We start from the raw sequence: 19,763 nt of genomic DNA on the forward strand, positions 1-19,763 counted from the left end.
ATTGACCAAGATCAAACTTCGAATACTGACTAGTACTCACAATTTTTTCTGTTGGCTCATAATCGTCTAACTGGTCAATACGAAAATCAGAATTTGGTGCTGAAAGTTGATTGGGATTTGGATTAGGAAAATTTTGTGGGTTTTGAGACTGTGTTTGGTATTGGAAATGTGGTGAAACAAAATTTTCTTGGTGATGAAATTGTGGTGGAACCATTAAATTTTGAGGTTGATAATAACGTTGTACATTGTGAGCACCATAAACTGGGGTTGAAGAACTTAGTTGATTACTACCCACTACTGACCCAACTTCACTACTTCTAGGTTCAACAACATACAATGTAACATCAACTTCTTGCGAAACACTAATGTAAGCAATGAATCGTTCAACATCTTCATTGTCGGATAACAAATAAACTTTACATTTTCTTTGATAAGATAACCTAAATCCACTTAGAGGCTCTAAATTCAATTTCTTTGCAACACGTAACATTAGAGTTTCATAAGTTAACTTTTTTAAGGACAATTTTAGTTGAAGATTCATGGGTAAAGGCACATATTGTAAAACACCATGAACATTCTCCCATGACCCTCCAAAACACAAATCTATCCAAACATGATCAACATTAGATGATTTCATTCTACAAATTGTAAATTAATTTACTAAACAAACGAGCTATAAACTACATATCACTAACTTAGAGAAAAACATACCTTTATTAAGTTGAGAGTTGATAATTTGAGAGAGAAATCATTGAAAAATTATATAGAAATAAAATTATGTAAAAAAAATTAAAGATGGGGAAGGATAAATTAATTTTTAATTCAAAATTATAAATTTAAAGAAATAAACATTTCTAAGTTTATATATATATATTTTATAAATCGAATATAAGTGGTTATACTAAAAAAGTATATTTAAAAAATTTCTTTAGTCATGGACTAAATTTCAAATTAATTGATCTTTTTTATTATTGTAACTAAAAAAAATATAAAGTTGTATGTTTAACTTTTTTAGTATCATATCATTAATTTTAATATTATATAATTTTTTATTTTATCAAAATCATTTAATTTACTATGCTAAATTTAATTATATATTTTATAATAAATTATTTAACATTAAACGTTCACATTCATGGTATTTAAACTCAAAATTTTAAGAAATAATAATAATTTTCTTACCATTTAGACCGATTAGTCGATGAAAGAACGAGTTTTCTTTATTTTTTCGAATATTATTTATTTTAATTATTCCTTCATTCTAAAATCATTTTTAAAATGGGCTTTTTGGAGAGTGAATTGACGCGCTTACGAGAGTTGATTCTTCTATGTTATTTTTACTCTGTAATATTTATTAAGAGTCTGTTTGTTTGACTGTAATTGATTTTTCGAAAAATGAATTACTGGAATTTGAATTATTGGAATTTGAATTACTGGAACTGAAAAATGAATTACTAGAATTTGAATTATGAAAAATGAATTACATTTATTGAAAACATTTTTCGGAAAATGTTTTCCGTAAAATAAATTACATTTTTCTGAAAAACATTTGGAAAACGTTTTATGATGTTTGGAAGATGTTATTTAAACATTTTTTCCACTAGATGAAGAGTTTTTAAAAAAATTATTTATTATAAATATTAAATATAATAAATAATATTATTTATCATAAAACTTAATATTATTATTTTAAAATATTAAAATAATTTATTTAATATTAATGTTTTTTTATAATTTTATTAATAAAAATAATAATTTTTTTTATATTTTAGTGAAATAATATATTATAAATATTATAAATTATTTATTAAAGTAATAGTGTTATATTATATTTTAAAAATATTAATTAGTATATTTTAAATATCTTTACTAAAATATTATTTAAATATATAAATAATATTATTCATTATTAAATATATAATTTTTTATTATATATTATTTAAATAAAAATATAATATATATATTATAATATAATTGATTATTTTATATAATATTAAAAATATTATATTATATTATTATAAATATTAATAAATAAATAAATAATATTTTGATGAGAATGATATTAAAATATTTTACTAATATTAAATTCATAAAATAAAATTATTTTGAGTATTTATTATTTGAAGTGAAAAGTTCGGAAAATGATTTACGGAAAATGAATCCGTAAGTCATTTTACAGAAAACACAAAGGAAATTCTGTTACTAGGAAAATGAATTACATTCCGGAAAACCAATTACATGAAACAAACACGGGAAAACATTTTCCGGAAAACGAATTACGTGAAATAAACACGGGAAAACATTTTCCGAAAAACTAATTACGTGAAACAAACACGGAAATTCGGAAAAAATCAATTCCGTAATTCCAATTACGGCAAACAAACACACCCTAATTTTATGATGATTATAGAGTTCGAATAATATCATGGATCTATATTGGAAGTGAGCTTGAACTCAAGCTCTTTAAATATTAATTTCTTATATTTATTATTGGGATAGGATTTTATTACCTCTCTACTTAATCATATATATATATATATATACATATATTCTAATTATACAATGTAATTCTTTGAATTTTATATAGATTTAGGTCGTTAGGCGAATAAAAACACACGATTGAGATTAACAATATGAGTTAGGAAAATATTCACAAAAAATAATGATGAATTAATCTCAATTATTTATTTTTAGTCATTTAATAATTTTAAATATATATAAAATTAAAAAATATTTACATTACGGGAACAAATATATGATTTGACCTAGTAATTAGGCCTGATCCTTCTTCAGATCCCAAATTCAATTCCCTGAATATTCTTAATTTTCAACACGTGTCACCAAATTTGCATAATGTTTATAAATGTAAAAATAATTATAACTAATGTTATAAACATAACATAATAACTATAACATAACAATATTATAATTTTTTTATAGATTTGGTTATGATAAAAATTTAGTCGTTTCGTGTCTTTATTTTTAAAAGAAGTATTAATGATAAGTTTATTATTACTGTTTAATTTAAAAAGAAGTAAAATGACTATATTTTAGAATTGTTAAATTTGAGGCTTTTTCCGATGAATATATATTAGATTGACGTTTAGGAGGTGAAAATAAGTAAACCTAAAATTATATGGTTTAACATTTGACGATGATGAAAGATAATGCCCTTCGATGACAACATCGGTGAGTGGCAGTTGGCTATGGGAGACTTAGATCAATTTTAGAGATCAATTTGATATTTTATCTAAAGTTAATGAGTCAAAATGATATTTTCATCTAAAATTTATAGATTAAATTAATATCATACCTAAAACTAAGAGGTAAAATTAAAAATAATTAATTTTATTAACGTGTCACATCACTAAATTAACATATTTAATGACTCATTGATAAAAATGTAACAATATATGACATAAGTGACTAAAATTTAATAAATCAAGTGGTCAAAATATATATTTTTTACATTTAATGAGTAAAAATATAAATATATAATAAGATAGCGTTAAATCTATTAACTTACGCAAACGTTAATATATGAAAATGAATTTGACAATTATTAAAAAAACTTCTATTTTTTTAAATAATTTCTCAAATATGCTATTTTTCTATTTCTCACTCAGTAACCCTCACTGTTATTTATTCTCGTTTAAAAGTTCAATTTTTATATAAACAAAATTATTAAATGGTTTTTTTTAAAATTAACAATAATCCTTTTTAAAAAATTATTTATTTGCATGAACTATATATCTGGTCCCCTTTGCGGGTATGGGCCTTGACTCCTTCGTCCCCGCTGATAAGTCCACCGGGTGTAGCCGGTAATGCCGGTTTGTTTTAGTGGGTTACGAATTTACAGCGGTTTAAAAGATTGCCATTGCTTCACAGTTTTCACACAGACAAACAGAGACGAGAAAAAAAAATAAAACAGAGAAACCAGAGAGAAAGAGAAAAGCTTTATTTATTTATGTTATTTTTGGAAATTTCCTCTTTGCGCGAGTGTACGAGCTCTGATATCTCGGCTCATCTGCTGCAATTTGTACAGGTTGATGAGGAGATTTAGAGATGAGCAGTGAGTTGTTGGTTTTTTGGCAGAAGGAAAGAGGAAGAGTGAAAGTGACTAGAGATAAAAAAGTGGAAAGGAAGACCGATAAATCAGAATTGATTGATTGTTGCATAAATCAAGAAGATTGGTAGTGAATTGAGAGGAATACAGGCTTGTTTTGGTCGATTTGATAATTTTCTAAGGGATAGTTGGTTTTCTTTTTTTAAACGAGAGCGGTGTTGGTAATTTGCGTTGAATTCGAGCTAGGGTTTTTTAGTTTTATGGGAATTTTAGAGTATCGGATGAGAGATCTGAGCTGAAAACATTTGGAAACGTTGAAGTAAAAAAAATGACAATTACGGAGGTATCAATGAAAGGAAATTGTGTTAACGGAAGAGGAGAAGAAAGCTTTTCTTCTGGTTATAGCAAGCCAATTGATGCTCGGAACACCATGGAAGGGCAAAACGGTCTGTCGACTCGTCAAGCTGCCGTCAGAGGTATAATGGCTTCTTCTTCCCTTTACGGCTTTAATCGGGTTCTCAGTTTTTTATTTGCCGTTTTATGTTTATTTCGGTTTCGTTTCGTGTCTGGAAAATATAGACCCGGAAACAGCGCTGTATGCGGAGCTTTGGCGTGCATGTGCCGGACCTCTGGTGACCGTCCCTCGCGAAGGAGAGCGCGTGTTCTACTTTCCCCAAGGTCACATAGAACAGGTTTCTCTTCTACTCCATTTTCTCGCTTTTTTTCTTTCTTTCGTTTCATGTTGGTATTAAATTTTCTTTATTGGTGAATGAATTTGGTTTTTCTGAAGCGGATCTTTCCCTTTATCATGTTTTATATTCATGTATATTTCTGGATTTTCTTTTTCTTACTATTAACCACATGTTTATGGTGAATCAGGTTGAGGCCTCTACTAATCAGGTTTCAGACCAGCATATGCCAGTGTATAATCTTCCATCGAAAATCCTTTGTCGGGTGATTAACGTTCAATTAAAGGTATTTTTGCACCTGTTTATTGCAACTTGTATGGTTTTTGTTTTTTCTAATGAGACTGATATCCTTTTGCTGTTAACTATTTAGGTTGAACCTGATACTGATGAAGTTTTTGCACAAGTGACTCTGCTTCCTGAACCTACAGTAAGTTCTGGTCTCTACTTCTATGTATTTTGTTATGATTAGAAGATAATGATGAGTTGAATTTCTAATAAGTATGTTCTTTCAACTCTCTATATCTTAGCAGCAAGACGAGAATACCTTGGACAAGGAGCCTCCCGTTCCTCAACCCCCACGGTTCGATGTTCATTCCTTTTGCAAGACCTTGACTGCCTCCGATACTAGCACCCATGGTGGGTTTTCGGTGCTCAGGCGACATGCTGATGAATGTCTTCCACCATTGGTTTGTGTCTTCTTTGATGCAGATGCATAGTTCCTTTTCTTCTTTCCTATGTGATTATTAGGGTATGATTCATTTGAGCTTGTTTAACAGGACATGTCACGGCAACCTCCAACACAGGAATTGGTTGCTAAGGATTTGCATGGAAATGAGTGGCGATTCCGGCATATCTTCAGGGGTAATACTTTTAAACCTTGTTGGTGTTACATGAACTGTTTGTACTAGTGCGGGTCATTATATATATATTTTATTTCTGTTCTCATTATTACATTTTAATCCCGTTTTGTTTATATAATTTGGTTCACTTTTTGATGTGCATGTCAGGTCAACCACGAAGACACTTGCTTCAAAATGGCTGGAGTGTTTTTGTGAGTTCCAAGAGGCTTGTTGCAGGGGATGCATTTATATTTTTAAGGTTTGCATGCTTCCTCGCATGTGCTCTGAAATTTGGTGTTTCAAAATAATTTCTTAGTTTGAGCTTGAGTAATAACGTGGAAATGATTTGCAACTTCAGAGGTGAGAACGGAGAATTACGTGTTGGTGTAAGAAGAGCAATGAGGCAGCAGGGCAATGTTCCTCCATCCGTAATATCAAGTCATAGCATGCATCTTGGTGTGCTTGCAACAGCGTGGCATGCCTTCTCAACACGAACCATATTTACTGCGTATTACAAACCTAGGTATGAAGATCTTGCTACCTTTTTTTCTTACACGATTTATCATTTTTCCTGGATCGATATGCTAATGCTCTCCAAAGAGATCACTTATTAATGAGTTCTCAAATGTAAAATTGCTATTTGGTAGAAGAATTCGTTGTAGGTTCTTGTATTTATACTTTTTCTGTTATAGGACAAGCCCAGCCGAATTTATTGTTCCATTTGATCAGTGCATGGAGTCATTAAAGAATAATTACTCTATAGGGATGAGATTCAAAATGAGATTTGAAGGTGAAGAAGCTCCTGAACAGAGGTATAGCTTCTGTCTTCCTTTCTCTGTGAAGATGCTATTTTCTTGTATGGCTGCATTAAAACAATAATTTATTTAAGTGTCAATAGTATTTTACTGCACGAGAGCAACCATTTTCAAACATGATATGGGAGCAAGCTGAATTTTTATATTACAGGTTTACTGGAACAATAGTTGGAATAGAAGATACTGATCCGAAAAGGTGGCAGGATTCCAAATGGAGATGCCTCAAGGTATATTTTATTTAATTTGACATGTTTAGGATACTGAACTAAATGGTAGAATGTTTCAACTCGGATTCTGAAACATTGTTTAATTACCCCTTGCAGGTGCGATGGGATGAGACATCTAACATACCTCGTCCGGAGAGAGTTTCTCCTTGGAAAATTGAACCTGCTTTGGCTCCTTCAGCCTTGAATCCCCTTCCAATTCCCAGGGCCAAAAGGCCTCGACCCCATGCAGTACCTTCATCCCCTGATTCCTCTGTGCTAACTAGGGAAGGTAGGGCCTTTCTGAATTGAAGGTCTCATAATTTATTTTCATGTAGTATCTCACCTAGAAAGATCGAATGATTGAATTCATGTCTAGGTTCATCCAAAGTTACTGGAGACCCTTCAACAGCTAGTGGTTTGTCAAGGGTCTTGCAAGGTCAAGACTTCTTGACCTTGAGAGGCAACTTTGCAGAGAGTATGGAGTCTGACACTGCTGAAAAGTCGGTGATGTGGCCACCTGTAGATAATGAGAAGATTCATGTGGTTTCTGCTTCAAGAAGATTTGGTTCAGAGAATTGGATGTCCTCCAGGAGGCATGAACCAACATACACAGATCTACTCTCAGGGTTTGGATCAAATGCTGATTCCTCACATGGGTATTGTTCGTCCTTGGTTGATCAAACTTTATTGGTTGGTAAGACTATGAAAGAAAAAGCAGTAGATCAAGAAAGGAAGTTTGGCTCTTGGTCCCTCGGCCCTTCTGGTCTATCACTCAAATTGGCCGACACAAATGCAATGCTGCCAAGGCAAGGTTCTAGCGTGCCTTATAAACCCCGAGGAAATGGTCAATGTAGTGGTTTTGGTGACTATCCTGTACTTCAAGGCCATAAAATTGAACACTCAAATGGAAACTGGTTGATGCCTCCCCCAAATTCGCATCATGAGAAGAGTCCAGTCCAATCTCGAGATTTAGTTCCTACATCATTGGTACAAGAACACGAGAATGGAAAATCTGGAGAAGGAAACTGCAAGCTCTTTGGTATTCCTCTCATTAGGAATTTTGTTGCATTGGAGCCCACTTTCTCTCGTGTTAATTCGTTGAATAAGCCTGTGGGTCATATGCAAGCTGCAGTACACCATGTTCGAGCTTTTGAATCTGACAAGAGATTTGAAAACTCAAAGGTCTCACAATCAGTGGATGTGGAGGACTTGTCTAATTTTAATGAGCTGGAGAAACAACCTCATGCACGAGAGATTCAAAGCAAGCCGTTTAGTGCTTCAACTAGGAGTTGTACTAAGGTTCATTTTCTTTTTTTGTTGTCCTGATATTGTGTGCTTGCTGTTATGAAATCTACAAGTAACTTGGATCTGTTTATCTTTATTTTTCAGGTTCACAAGCAAGGGATTGCTCTTGGTAGGTCTGTGGATCTTTCCAAGTTCCACGACTACGATGAACTTATTGCTGAACTGGATCGATTATTTGAATTTAGAGGCGAGTTAATGGCCCCTAAAAGGAATTGGCTTGTGGTTTATACTGATGACGAGGGTGATATGATGCTTGTTGGAGATGATCCCTGGCAGTGAGTATTCTTGCATTCATTCTATGAGACATTTCACTTGTTTAATATGTTGGATGGCAATACTGAATTCTTTTTATTTTTTGAATTAGGGAATTTTGTGCGATGGTTCGCAAGATTGGTATCTACACTAGAGAGGAGGTACAGAAGATGAAGCCAGGATCAATGAGCTCAAAGGGTGAGGACAATTCAGTTTCCGCGGGAGGCCTGGATGGAGTGGAAATGATAACATCTAGCGCAGAGAATTGTTAGGCTTTTCTTAATGGTTCTTGGTAATGTTGGTGTATATGCCCTCCTCGTTTTTGCTTTTGTTTTCCGTTTCAGCATAGGGGAAACTTATTGCACAGCTAGTGACATGTTCTTTTCTTGTTTCAGCCCTTTGTTAAAGAGACATTAGGAGCGCTATATTGGCATTCCAATTGGTTATAAGCTTAGATCAGTTTGTGACATGGGAGTCTATATTGGCAGCAAGTTGATCTTCTAAACCAGAATAGTAGTATAGTGAAATTCTGGACATGCTGCAGAGGTCATAGTTTAAAATGTTCTCTATATGCATAAATTATGTAAACCCGAATCTGTGTTTTTGAGTGCGGCTGTACCGGCCGTTGCTTTTGCAGCTCCCCCTACTCCCCATGTACAGAGGTCGCATTTCGGCCTGTGAATGCAAGTTAATACATCGTCTAATGTTCCAATTAAAGCACGTCATTTTGTTGGTTTATGTTTTATATCATCCCGGGAAATAATCTCCAAGTAGCATTGATTAGATCATAATGGGCAATGTGGCAGATCTGATAAGTGATTGCCATCGATCCTCGCATTATTGTTTTCCAGGAAACAAGGAGATCGTCAGACCCATTGTGTCCGGCAGCTTGGTAAATGCCTGAACTGCGGGGCAATCAAATCTCGACTAAAAAATCAGCACTGACATAGACGTGTTAGGAGAGTTTATACATGTCAAAAAGCTTGCGTGCTACATGTTTTTGGTGTGTGAGAAGATTTACATGTCACTATTTGAAGACCAAATGTCAAAAATTTGATCAAATAGTAGACCAAACGATGCCCACAATATACCAACCTACCAAAATGTATGGTTTTCAGAGGTGTAAATATATGTTTTGATAGGCTTAATATAAATAAAAACAAGCGTTTAAATTATATATATTTTTTAAATTGGTGTTTAACTTTTTTTTTGTTTGTTAATCCAGATATCTAATACAACAAATATTATCACTTTAGGTGTATGTAATGATCGTTAAAAAAATTGTTATATAATTATGGATTTTTAAAAATATTTTAAAAAAACTTTTCTCAAATCTTATAAGTCCCAAAATTTAATTTTTTTTAATTCCGATTCTTCTATTTACATCGGTCGTAGCTCTTTAACGTCATCGAATAACTCGGCAATCAATCACTCGACGAGCCCACCAATAATTCATTGTTGCCTTTATCTCTTAAATTTTAAAGTTGGGTCTTTAAAATATCAAATATTCAAATCCCTAAAAACTTCTTTAACCTCTTTAGCTGGTCGTGGTTGGTGCTGTGCGAGGGTAGGGGGATGCGTGGGGTGGGGGCGGGAGATGGGACTCGGGGGAAATTTAATTTTTATTTTTAAAAAATATTTTTTAAAGAAAATTTAAAATTATATAAGTATGATGTATCACTTAATAGAGTTTTATAACGGTTGAAATAACAATGTTTGTAACGTTAGAAACCTGAATTGACTGAAAAATGTTTAGGCATTAATTTAAGAAAAACGATATAGTTTGGACACTTATTTTTATATTAAGCCTTAATTTTTGTATTTATTTGTAGTGCGATACCTAATTATTTTGTAGTTAAGTAATAATTTTTAATAATATTTAAATATATTAACTTTTATTTTTGGTACAATTAGACGCTCAACATTTGTAGTTTGTATTCTGCTTTTGCTTCATCTCACAGGTTAACATTTTGGTTTGGGTTTTGACTTTCTATAACTTTGGTATACTGGAAATAAAATATATTCTATTTTTAATAAAAAAAAATCATATCAAACATTTTATTGAATCAATACTAAATAATCATTTGTTTATATGTAATCTAATGGTTTTATATATTCTGGTATACCGCATATGCTTGTGCCAGGGCATATACACAAGAAACCAATGGGCTTTAGCATACGTTAATCATTTAAAGACTTGGTATTTTCGTTTCTACTGCATACAACCACTTCAAATGCAGCATCTTAGCTTAGGTTAGGGCTATAGGGTATTCCGTATCGAAAACAACTCTAGCAAATGTATGTCGAATTTCCCCGAGGCTGCCTAATGCTAGCCACTCGTAATCTATCCGGCTGCCTCGCATCGCTACGAATCCGTTCTCTGCACCCATTGTCACACACTCGAAGACCTTGCAAACTTTCAAATACAATGCCAGGGGTATAAATACCTGCACAAGAATGATTCGGGGAAAAAAATCAGCTATGCCTTTTAGAGGAAATGCGGATTACGACCAGTGGTGCGATTATTAACACTTCCAGTGACTCAATCCTTACTCCCCCAATCAACTGCTGGTTTCCTTACTCAACCTCAAGAAATGCTTTAAATTGGTGAAGCGAGCGGAAAATAGACATTGCTTACTACTACATCTAACGGGACAAAAATAAGATGTTTGTTCGGGTTCACTGTCGATATCATGTTAGTTTTATCATGGTGTGTTTTCCATAAAATCGAATAGAAAGGAAACACGAAAAAAGATGCTTACGAGATCTGAAAACGGGGTTTGAGGGTATGCCGACATCGCTTGCGAGACGTAATGCACATCTGTCATCTGGCACAAAATGCGTTTAACGGATGCAGCAAGATCCATCACCTCATTTACTAATGCTCGATTCCCTGGATTCCGTGGTTCGGATAGTTCATGAAAACTACTATCGTGCGATGTCTTGATGTTCTTGGCAATATTTATAGCTTCGGATATATCTCCGCCATTGTGGATGGCCAGGCTAAATGCAGCAACAACCAAAGGATCTCTAGGTTTGTCTGAAAGTGCTTTATGGAATGCTAAAATTCCAACCCTGTTAGAGAAGTAAGAGGATGTTTTAGGGATAAGTAGCTTCAATGAAGTACACCCGAAAAAGAAAAAAAGGAACTAATTGACGATCATCGTCGAGATTCCAGAATATTGACACTGCATTATATTGATGGAAGGGATTTTAGGATTTTCTTGCCATTAAATCTTACCATAAACTGCTGTGGCATGGTCTGTCTGGTGCCAGAAGTCTGTCCAATTTAGAAAACAATGACTGCAAACAGAACATCAGAAAATTAACACACTCCATACCACCACATTGATGCAAGTAAGTTAGTAAACCCAAACCAAAACAAATACATAACAAAAATTACCAAGAGCATATTAGATCTCTTATCACGCCTCCGGAACCCATTGCGAACAAAATATGCTGCCTGAAAGATGAGGTTGTATCAAATTTTCAGTTCAGTACCGGAATAGGCATAAGTATCTCTAGGAGTCCAAATTTCCACAATAATCTCAAAGATGCTTCTGCAGAACCATATGCCATCATGTAGTTCATTTCCATCAGAAGCCTTGACTAAACATTACCAATAGTGGATGAGATCAGCGAATCAACAGTTTCACTTAACTAAAAAGTTGGGAAAAACTTTCTGTATACCTTATCCAGTCTCAATATCGAGGAAGATAGATTTTTTACAAAATGAGCTGTTTCCCTAGAAAAACTAAAGCCTAACCGGGCAGCAATTCTTATTGCACGTAGTATCCTAGCTGCAAAGAGAGCAAGGTGTGATTTTCTCAAGGCAGTTGCTATACTACAAGATGGAAAGCAATTGAGTTGAACCTCCATATAAGAAACTTACCACAGTCCTCTTGAAAAGAAGTACTTGCAGGAATCACAGTTCGTAAAGGAGAATGTGAATTAATTCTAATTTCCATAGCAACTAAAGGAACAACCACCTAATGTTTACTTGAACTCAGGTGTGAGAGTTGGATAAGGGCATGTGCACAACATAAGTGTGTTCGTTTCTTTCTAAGTTTTTCCATCTATTTGGAGGGTCCTTTAAGGTCATGTCCTATGCATTGAATACATGTATTTTACGAAAAACAAAGAGTTGGAGCAACATGGAGTCAACCATAATACATACTTTAGCCTTTTTAATATCTTCAATTCCTCCCGTGTAGTCGTCAATTATCATTGCATACGGATCAAACATTATCCTGTAAAAACCGATAGGTGTCTCAGAATGAATGATGAAATGGCATGCTACCATGAATACTAGAAATTAAAGCCATAGGATGTAAATAAAATGGGAACAATTTGCAGTACATAAATCATAAGTTCAAAATGTCATAAAATTAACCCGTTAATTGTAAAATCTCGTTGCAAACAATTTCTCCATCGAACAAAATCATTCTCGTCAAAGCCAGCAGGTCTTTCAATTTCATAGGTCAGCCCCCTATCGTAATTCCGTGCAGACGTGCTAAAACTTGAAACCTAAATTGTAAAGAGAATTCGAAACACAAATAAAGCATTAAAAACAAAACAGGAAAAAAAAATTGAAATAGTCATCATCAAGAGAAAATCAACAAGCATAAAACTGGAAGAAAAACACGATTTTGAATTGCTGTCTCCAGAGTTCATAAAAGTCAAAGATAAGAATAGCAAAGAATGAACCTCCACTGTTGTATCATCGATGTGCATTTGGCATATTGGAAACCGCCTTCCGACTATTTTGCACCGTGAAAATGCACTCACCACCTGAAAATTTAGAACAGCAACCGTAAGACATGACGCTAACAATAGAGAGATTCTGTTTGTGTGGTATCACCCAGTCCCCGACATCATACCATGCTTGTTCTGAGATATGTATGAAGTGTTAACATATCCAATGCTAAAATTATAGCTATTAGCATGCCGATTCACCAACAATATCAGTATGTACTATATATTAAACAAACATTCAAGTAAGATAAAAATAACCATAAAATAACAACCAAAACAAGATTAAGAACCAAAGCTATCAACAACAGAAACCTCTATGAGTTGTGCTGTAGTGATAATATTGAAATCTTTCGGTGTTTGCTTCAAAATAAGATCCCGAATACAACCTCCTACAAGGTAAACATCATATCCTACATGCACAAGAGAAAGTCCTAAGATTTCCAAACTTTTACGAAAAAAACAAGCTTCGTTCCCACACATATAGCAATAGAAACATATATGATAATACCTTCTCTTTTGAGCCCATTAAGAACTTTTCTTGTTGGATTGGAAATCATTGAAGAGCTAATTCCAAGATCCAGAGAATTAAGCTTCTTCCAGCGTGGCAATTTGATTTCTTCTCCACTCACTTCAACACCCATAGTTTCAGGAAAAAAATGGTACAACCAAATGCGGAAACATTAAAATTATGGCATACCGTTCTTTCCAGGTGAAAAATGAGGGCCTTGACTGCTGTCATCTTTGATAAAATCCACTGGTTCATCAAGCGTCTCGATTGCAGCAACGGAATTGAACCGAATCTACAAAGAAATGACTTTTAAAAGGAGAGAAATAATTTGCGAAAGCAGTGGAATAGAGGAGGGCGAAGAGATAAATGATGCTTGCAGGCGAAGGTTGACCCTGAAACCGCCATGGATGATTTACCATGTAGGATGAGGTTAGGCCTTAAACCTTAGCCAATGGTTCACAAAAGGTTGAAGGTTTAAGATGAAGAAATGGTTTTTATTAAAGTTTGAGACATTTAAACGGTAAAAACGAGTGTTTATGAATTTAACGAAGTCTACAGCTTTATGCCCATAATATTTGAGGGAATGGGATAAAAGTGGGTTTAGGGTTTGGGCTACAATTCCTACTTTTCTAAGCTAACGATGTGGCATTCACATTTCCTTCCGAGGAACCATGTGGCTCACTCTTTGGCTTCGTTTGCTGGTGCTAATAGTTCTTTATTTTCTTCGTCTAATCAGTATGTTTAGTTAGATGATTGTATTAATGTATCAAAAATTTCTTATTATGAATGATTATTTAATACAGTCTCTTATTCTTCAGTTGTCTGTACTAAAATTTTAACTTAGAATCGCCTATAAAAGAGATTCTAACGAGGCATCTCTTTTTGTAATCAGGCTGGAAAAAGAAAACAAAAGCTTCACACTGTTGATTTTTTCTAGAAAATTTAACTACCCTGTCTTCCTTGATTCTTTCTCTCGCTCTCGTGTTTATATAAACCTACGGCATCTTTGTTTCTCCTCGTAGACCCACTTTCCTTCAATTCAATTCATCAGCTTTCTTCTTCCATATCAGTTTCTGTGCCCTCTCCCATCAGTTTCTCTTATGGCACCTTTTTCATACCTCTCTCACCCTTTTCTTCTTAACTCCATTTACTTTCCGAACATGGAACCTTCTTCCTCTATCATGGATGATGGAAACCAGTTCAACTCGGATTATTTCTCTCAATTTCACTCACCTCATCATCTTTTCCACGACTCACTTATTGAGTACCCCAACCGCTGTGAGAGTAGCTGCGTTGTTGATAATGAGCCATCGGAGGGTAGAAAACAGAGTACCGGCGGTGGCGATTCGACGGTGGTGGATAAGCTTGAATATATGAAACGGCGGACCAGAAATGTGACAACCTTGAATCCTGCTAAATCTAAGATATGCTTGGTGGCTTCAAAGTAAAATTCTGGAGCTTTTCAATGATGGGTTTCTAATTTATCCTGTTTTTTTTTTATTTCTTTGTTCCGATTAGGATGCAAAGGGAGTGAAAAATAAGTGCAAAAATGGTATGAAAATTGAAAAGAAACCTCCTCAAGAGCCTCCAACAAGTTTCGTTCATGTAAGAGCAAGGAGAGGCCAAGCAACCGACAGTCACAGTCTAGCAGAAAGGGTACTTTAGCTACTCAATTATTTTAAGGGTTCAAAGTCCTTTATCCTTTTCAATCATTGATTGTTTCTGTAAATGGATTTACAGGCAAGAAGAAAGAAGATCAGTGAGAGGATGAAGATATTGCAATGTCTGGTTCCAGGGTGTGAAAAGGTATGCAGTTATGTTCATTTGTCAGGAGAACATTTTCCAGATAGCTTTCATGTCTGGTTCTTTTGCATGAACATAGGTAACAGGAAAGGCACTTGTGTTGGATGAAACTATCAACTACATTCAGTCCTTGCAAAATCAAGCAGAGGTATACAAATTATTAACCACTCTTTCACAGTTATTTGCTACAAAATAATCTTGTTTTTGGTGTGTTTTTTTTATAGATTCTGTCAATGAAGCTTGCTTCTGTGGTCCCATGTTCTATGATTTTGGAGTGGACCTGGAAGCTTCAACGGTGAAACCAGAGGTAAAAAGGAGATCAAATGGTCATTAATTTATTACAAAAGCTAATGAAAATCTGTCTCTGACATGTGTAATTCTTTTTTTAGAGAGTGAAGAGTGAAGCATCAACAACAACAGTGGTACTAGTACCATGTCCGCAACAAAGCAATCCCACTCAAGCTTCAACTTTTGTTGATTCAACTACCTCCACCTTTTCCCTATCTAGTAACTATCCTCTCCTAAATGCCTCCTCTTCACTTGCTCTTTTACTTCACCAGGGCCAAAACCCTATTGTCTTTGCTCAACCTCAGGTCAGTATACATACATACATACATACACATTACATACACATGTATTATGAATAAGTTGACAACACAAATTTTCAGGATAATGGAAGTGTACTATGGGATGTGGAGGACCAAAAGAAAAAATTTCTCAATTCATCCGGGCTCAACGACAATTTCTGTTCTTTCCATTCAAGTAGTTAATGCTGTGAGCTGCCCTACAGACATCTGATACAGTACTAGTAAGTGTTAACTAGGGAAGAAGCAAAGATCAGACGAAGGAAAAAAGAATAATGAGCTATTATTCAAAGAACTGATGAATATACACTGGTAGAGCAGCTATTTAAAGACTATGGCTCAAGTCTGTTACAACTAATCAACTACTTAACCAACTCTAATCACTTAACCGAAAGTGGTTTAACATTCACCCTGCTTCTTACAAACATCCTTTAGTTCAAAGACACACAATTTACTTTTGAACAAATCAAACTTAACCAAGGGAAGAGGTTTAGTTAGTATGTCTGCAATTTGGCTACTTGTTGGTACATAATTGATTTGCACTTCATGTGCTGCCACCTTCTCTCGTACGAAATGCAGATCGAGCTCGGTGTGCTTGCTTTTTGCATGCAATATGGGGTTTACAGCCATAGCTACTGCACTGGTATTATCGCACCAAAGCTTAGGTTCTTCAAGGAGCGAAATATGCATCTCTTGCAACACAGCCTTAATCCATACAACTTCAGAAGTGGCATCCGCGAGACTCCTGTATTCAGCTTCGGTAGTGGACCTGGACACTGCGCGCTGTTTTTTTGAGCTCCATGCCAGCAGGTGGTTCCCATTGTACACACAGTATCCAGAGATCGACCTTCTGTCATCTGCATCTCCTCCCCAATCAGAGTCCGAGAAGGCATTGAGTGTCACCAGCTTTTGTGCTTGAGCAGGAAACCAGAGACCAGTTTCCAGTGTTCCTCGCAAGTACCTCAGAATACGCTTGACTGCTAGCCAATGAACTTCAGTGGGCTCCTGCAAGAACTGTGCAACTTTATTGACAGCAAAAGAGATATCTGGCCGTGTATGGCAGATGTACTGCAGTGCCCCAACTACACTTCTATACTGTTGAGGCTTGTGCAACACTTCCCCATCATTCTTACAAAGTTTGGTTGTGGTTGCCATAGGAGTGGATGCTGAATTCACACTTGACATTTGATTCTTATGTAGAAGTTCAGTAATAAACTTTTTTTGACTGAGGAACAGACCATTATCCGATCGGTGTACTTCTATGCCAAGGAAGTACTTGAGTTGTCCGAGGTCTTTTAGAGAAAATTTCTCATGCAAAGCATGAACCATTCGATCAATCTCAAGTTGGGAACTGCTTGTGATAAGAATATCATCCACGTACACGACCATGTACACCACTTCACAATCTTCTTGGCGAACAAATAATGAGGAGTCTGCTCTCGAAGATTTGAATCTTAAGCTGAGCAAGAAGTCTCTTAGTTTGAGAAACCAATTTCTTGGAGCTTGCCTTAATCCATATAGTGCCTTCTTCAATTTGCACACTAAGACAGTTCCATCATTGGACTGTTCTTCAAAGCCAGGAACCTGCTCCATGTATACATCCTCGCTTAGATCGCCTTTTAGAAAGGCATTGTTGACGTCCACATGTCTAATTTGCCAGTGACATGAGACAGCCAGAGAGATTAGTATATTTACTGTGAAAAAATGAACCACTGGACTAAAAGTGTCCATGAAGTCATAGCCTGGTATTTGAGAATACCCCTTGGCAACTAGTCTAGCTTTCAATCTCTCGACCGAGCCATCATCATTCTTTTTTACCTTGAAGAGCCATTTGCAGCCAATGGCTTTTCTACCAGCTGGCAATTCTACAATGTCCCATGTATTGTTGCTGATAAGTGCATTATATTCAGCCATTACAGCCATCCTCCAGTCATCATCTTCGAGAGCAGCTCGAATGTCACCAGGCACTGATTTGCACTGAACTGAGTAAATTTTTGGCTTAACGATCCCATGCTTGCTACGAGTTATCATTGAATGAGTATTGCTTACTCGAGTTGCTGGTACAGTTCCTGAGCGTTGAACATGCTCAGTAGAGACAAAATGATCTTGCTCAGCAGAGACAGATTGTTCTTGTTGAGAGAGGACATCAGCAGAAGATTCATGACCAGTAGAGCTCGGTTCAATATTCGCTTAATGCTCTTCAGAATGTGTGAGAAATTCATTTCCTGAAGATGGACTGGCACTGCTTGCTTCCACTCCTTGACCAGTACTGATGTCGGTAATAGTATCTGTCCTTGGCACAATCATGGTATGTTCGTGTGGACTGCTAACAACTGGTACAACCCTGGAACGAACAGCTTCATCACCATCTTTCGTACGAGATGCTGCTTTGATAGCAAAGGGAAAGATGTGTTCATTGAACACTACACTTATGGACACATAGATCCTGCCATGCTCATCCATACATTGATAACCTCGATGCATTGGTGAATACCCTAGAAAAACGCAAGCCTTGGACCGAAAATCCAACTTGTGTACATTGAACACTCTAAGGTTGGGGAAGCATTGGCAGCCAAAGATCTTGAGAAGACTGTAATCAGGAACCTTGTCATACAGCTTCTGATGAGGAGAAATATTGCCAAGAGATTTAGAAGGCATTCTATTGATAAGGTACACTGCACTAAGAACTGCATGAGACCAAAACGTTAGAGGCATTGAGGCTTGTGCTAACAGAGTCAGGGCAGTTTCAACTATATGCCTGTGTTTTCTTTCCACCACCCCATTTTGCTGGGAGGTATGTGGGCAAGATTTCCTGAGTTGAGTACCAAGTTTACGTGTAACAGCTTCAAGAAAACGAAACTCACCTCCATTGTCAGTTTGCAAGGCAAGAATGGTTGTTTTAAATTGATTTGAGACCAAGGCAGTAAATATTTCAAAGGCTACATCAACCTCACTTTTATTCTTTAACAGATAAACCCAACTGTTTCTTGAATACAAGTCTACAAAGCTCACAAAATATCTGAAGCCACTAGAGACAATAGGAGCAGGGCCCCATACATCAACCTCTACTAATTCAAACGGCTGTTTATACACAGTTTGAGACATAGGAAACGGCTGAGTTTTGCATTTTCCCATTTGACAGGCTGCACATACTTCACACTTATCTACATTTAGTCTCTTGTTGAGGATTGTCATCACTACCTCAGATGCTGGATGCCCCAACCTTTTGTGCCACAACCAGTATTCATTGGTACTTTTTACAACAGTGTTGTTGAGTGTTGCTGTGTCTTGTAGGGTTTGACAATCAAAGCTATAGAGTCCTCCATCAAGCTTTCCTTCTACCAGTACGATTCATGTGCTTTCATCCTTAACGTAACAAGTATTTTTGTGAAACTCAAAGAAAACTGAATTAGCTTGAGTAAATCTCGAAACTGACAAGAGATTTTTATTAATATTCGGAACATGCAGAATGTGATCAAGCAAGAGATCTCTGGAATTAGTCTTTAAAATATTTGTACCAGTATGTGCAATTGAAATGGTAGAACCATCTCCTAGATGAATCTTACCACTGCCAGTGTAGACTTGTTTGCTCGAGAGTGCAGAGGTAGTGCCAGTCACATGGTGAGTGGCTCCTGAATTAGGAAACCATTTAGCATGACTCAAAGAACCATTGGCTAGTAACGCATTGACCTGTGCATTGTCATGCGGCTCAGTGTCAGTTGTTTCTTCATCTCCAGCGTTGGTATTTATAAAAGGACTGTAATGACAATCAGTTCCATGAGGAAAACATGAGCACACGTTCTCCTGCATGGTATTAGACGAGGAGCTTTGCTGAGCAGTCACGCCTTTGAAATTCTGGTCAAACCTGTGCCAGCACCTGTCAACGAGATGGCCTAACTTTCCACATAGTTGACATTGCTGTTTGGGTCTCCCCTTATACT

At 35.6% G+C, this 19,763-nt stretch overlaps 2 protein-coding genes and 1 pseudogene across 3 annotated transcripts; 2 read left to right on the forward strand and 1 right to left on the reverse strand.

Annotated features, from left to right (window-relative positions):
• The first annotated feature begins 3,799 nt into the window (after positions 1-3,799).
• Positions 3,800-8,892, forward strand: LOC120210096 (auxin response factor 2A-like). 2 transcript variants are annotated; one of them, XM_039208902.1, is made up of 15 exons: positions 3,800-4,542; positions 4,646-4,758; positions 4,946-5,041; positions 5,126-5,182; positions 5,283-5,441; positions 5,532-5,616; positions 5,763-5,853; positions 5,953-6,117; positions 6,287-6,406; positions 6,561-6,636; positions 6,733-6,904; positions 6,992-7,914; positions 8,005-8,195; positions 8,285-8,464; positions 8,568-8,892. In XM_039208902.1, the coding sequence occupies exons 1-14, from the start codon at positions 4,395-4,397 to the stop codon at positions 8,442-8,444; spliced, it is 2,556 nt and encodes an 851-aa protein (XP_039064833.1). In that variant the 5' UTR covers positions 3,800-4,394; the 3' UTR covers positions 8,445-8,464; positions 8,568-8,892. The 2 variants fall into 2 exon arrangements, with proteins under 2 accessions (XP_039064833.1, XP_039064834.1); XM_039208903.1 differs by having other exon boundaries at positions 4,395-4,542; positions 5,286-5,441.
• A 1,514-nt stretch (positions 8,893-10,406) lies between these two features.
• Positions 10,407-13,876, reverse strand: LOC120210097 (CCA-adding enzyme-like). Its single transcript, XM_039208904.1, has 14 exons — positions 13,763-13,876; positions 13,625-13,727; positions 13,436-13,555; positions 13,240-13,337; positions 12,880-12,963; positions 12,566-12,699; positions 12,349-12,422; positions 12,065-12,109; positions 11,863-11,972; positions 11,674-11,781; positions 11,576-11,635; positions 11,414-11,475; positions 10,935-11,247; positions 10,407-10,619 (listed from the first exon to the last, which is right to left on the reverse strand). Exons 1-14 carry the CDS (start codon positions 13,838-13,840, stop codon positions 10,422-10,424), a joined length of 1,587 nt encoding a protein of 528 aa, XP_039064835.1. The 5' UTR covers positions 13,841-13,876; the 3' UTR covers positions 10,407-10,421.
• Positions 13,877-14,366: 490 nt separating this feature from the next.
• LOC120210081 lies at positions 14,367-16,008 on the forward strand (annotated as a pseudogene).
• Positions 16,009-19,763: the final 3,755 nt, after the last annotated feature.

This window comes from Hibiscus syriacus, unplaced genomic scaffold (assembly GCF_006381635.1).
Source record: "Hibiscus syriacus cultivar Baekdansim isolate YM2019G1 unplaced genomic scaffold, ASM638163v2 tig00109908_pilon, whole genome shotgun sequence".
NCBI lineage: Eukaryota > Viridiplantae > Streptophyta > Magnoliopsida > Malvales > Malvaceae > Hibiscus > Hibiscus syriacus.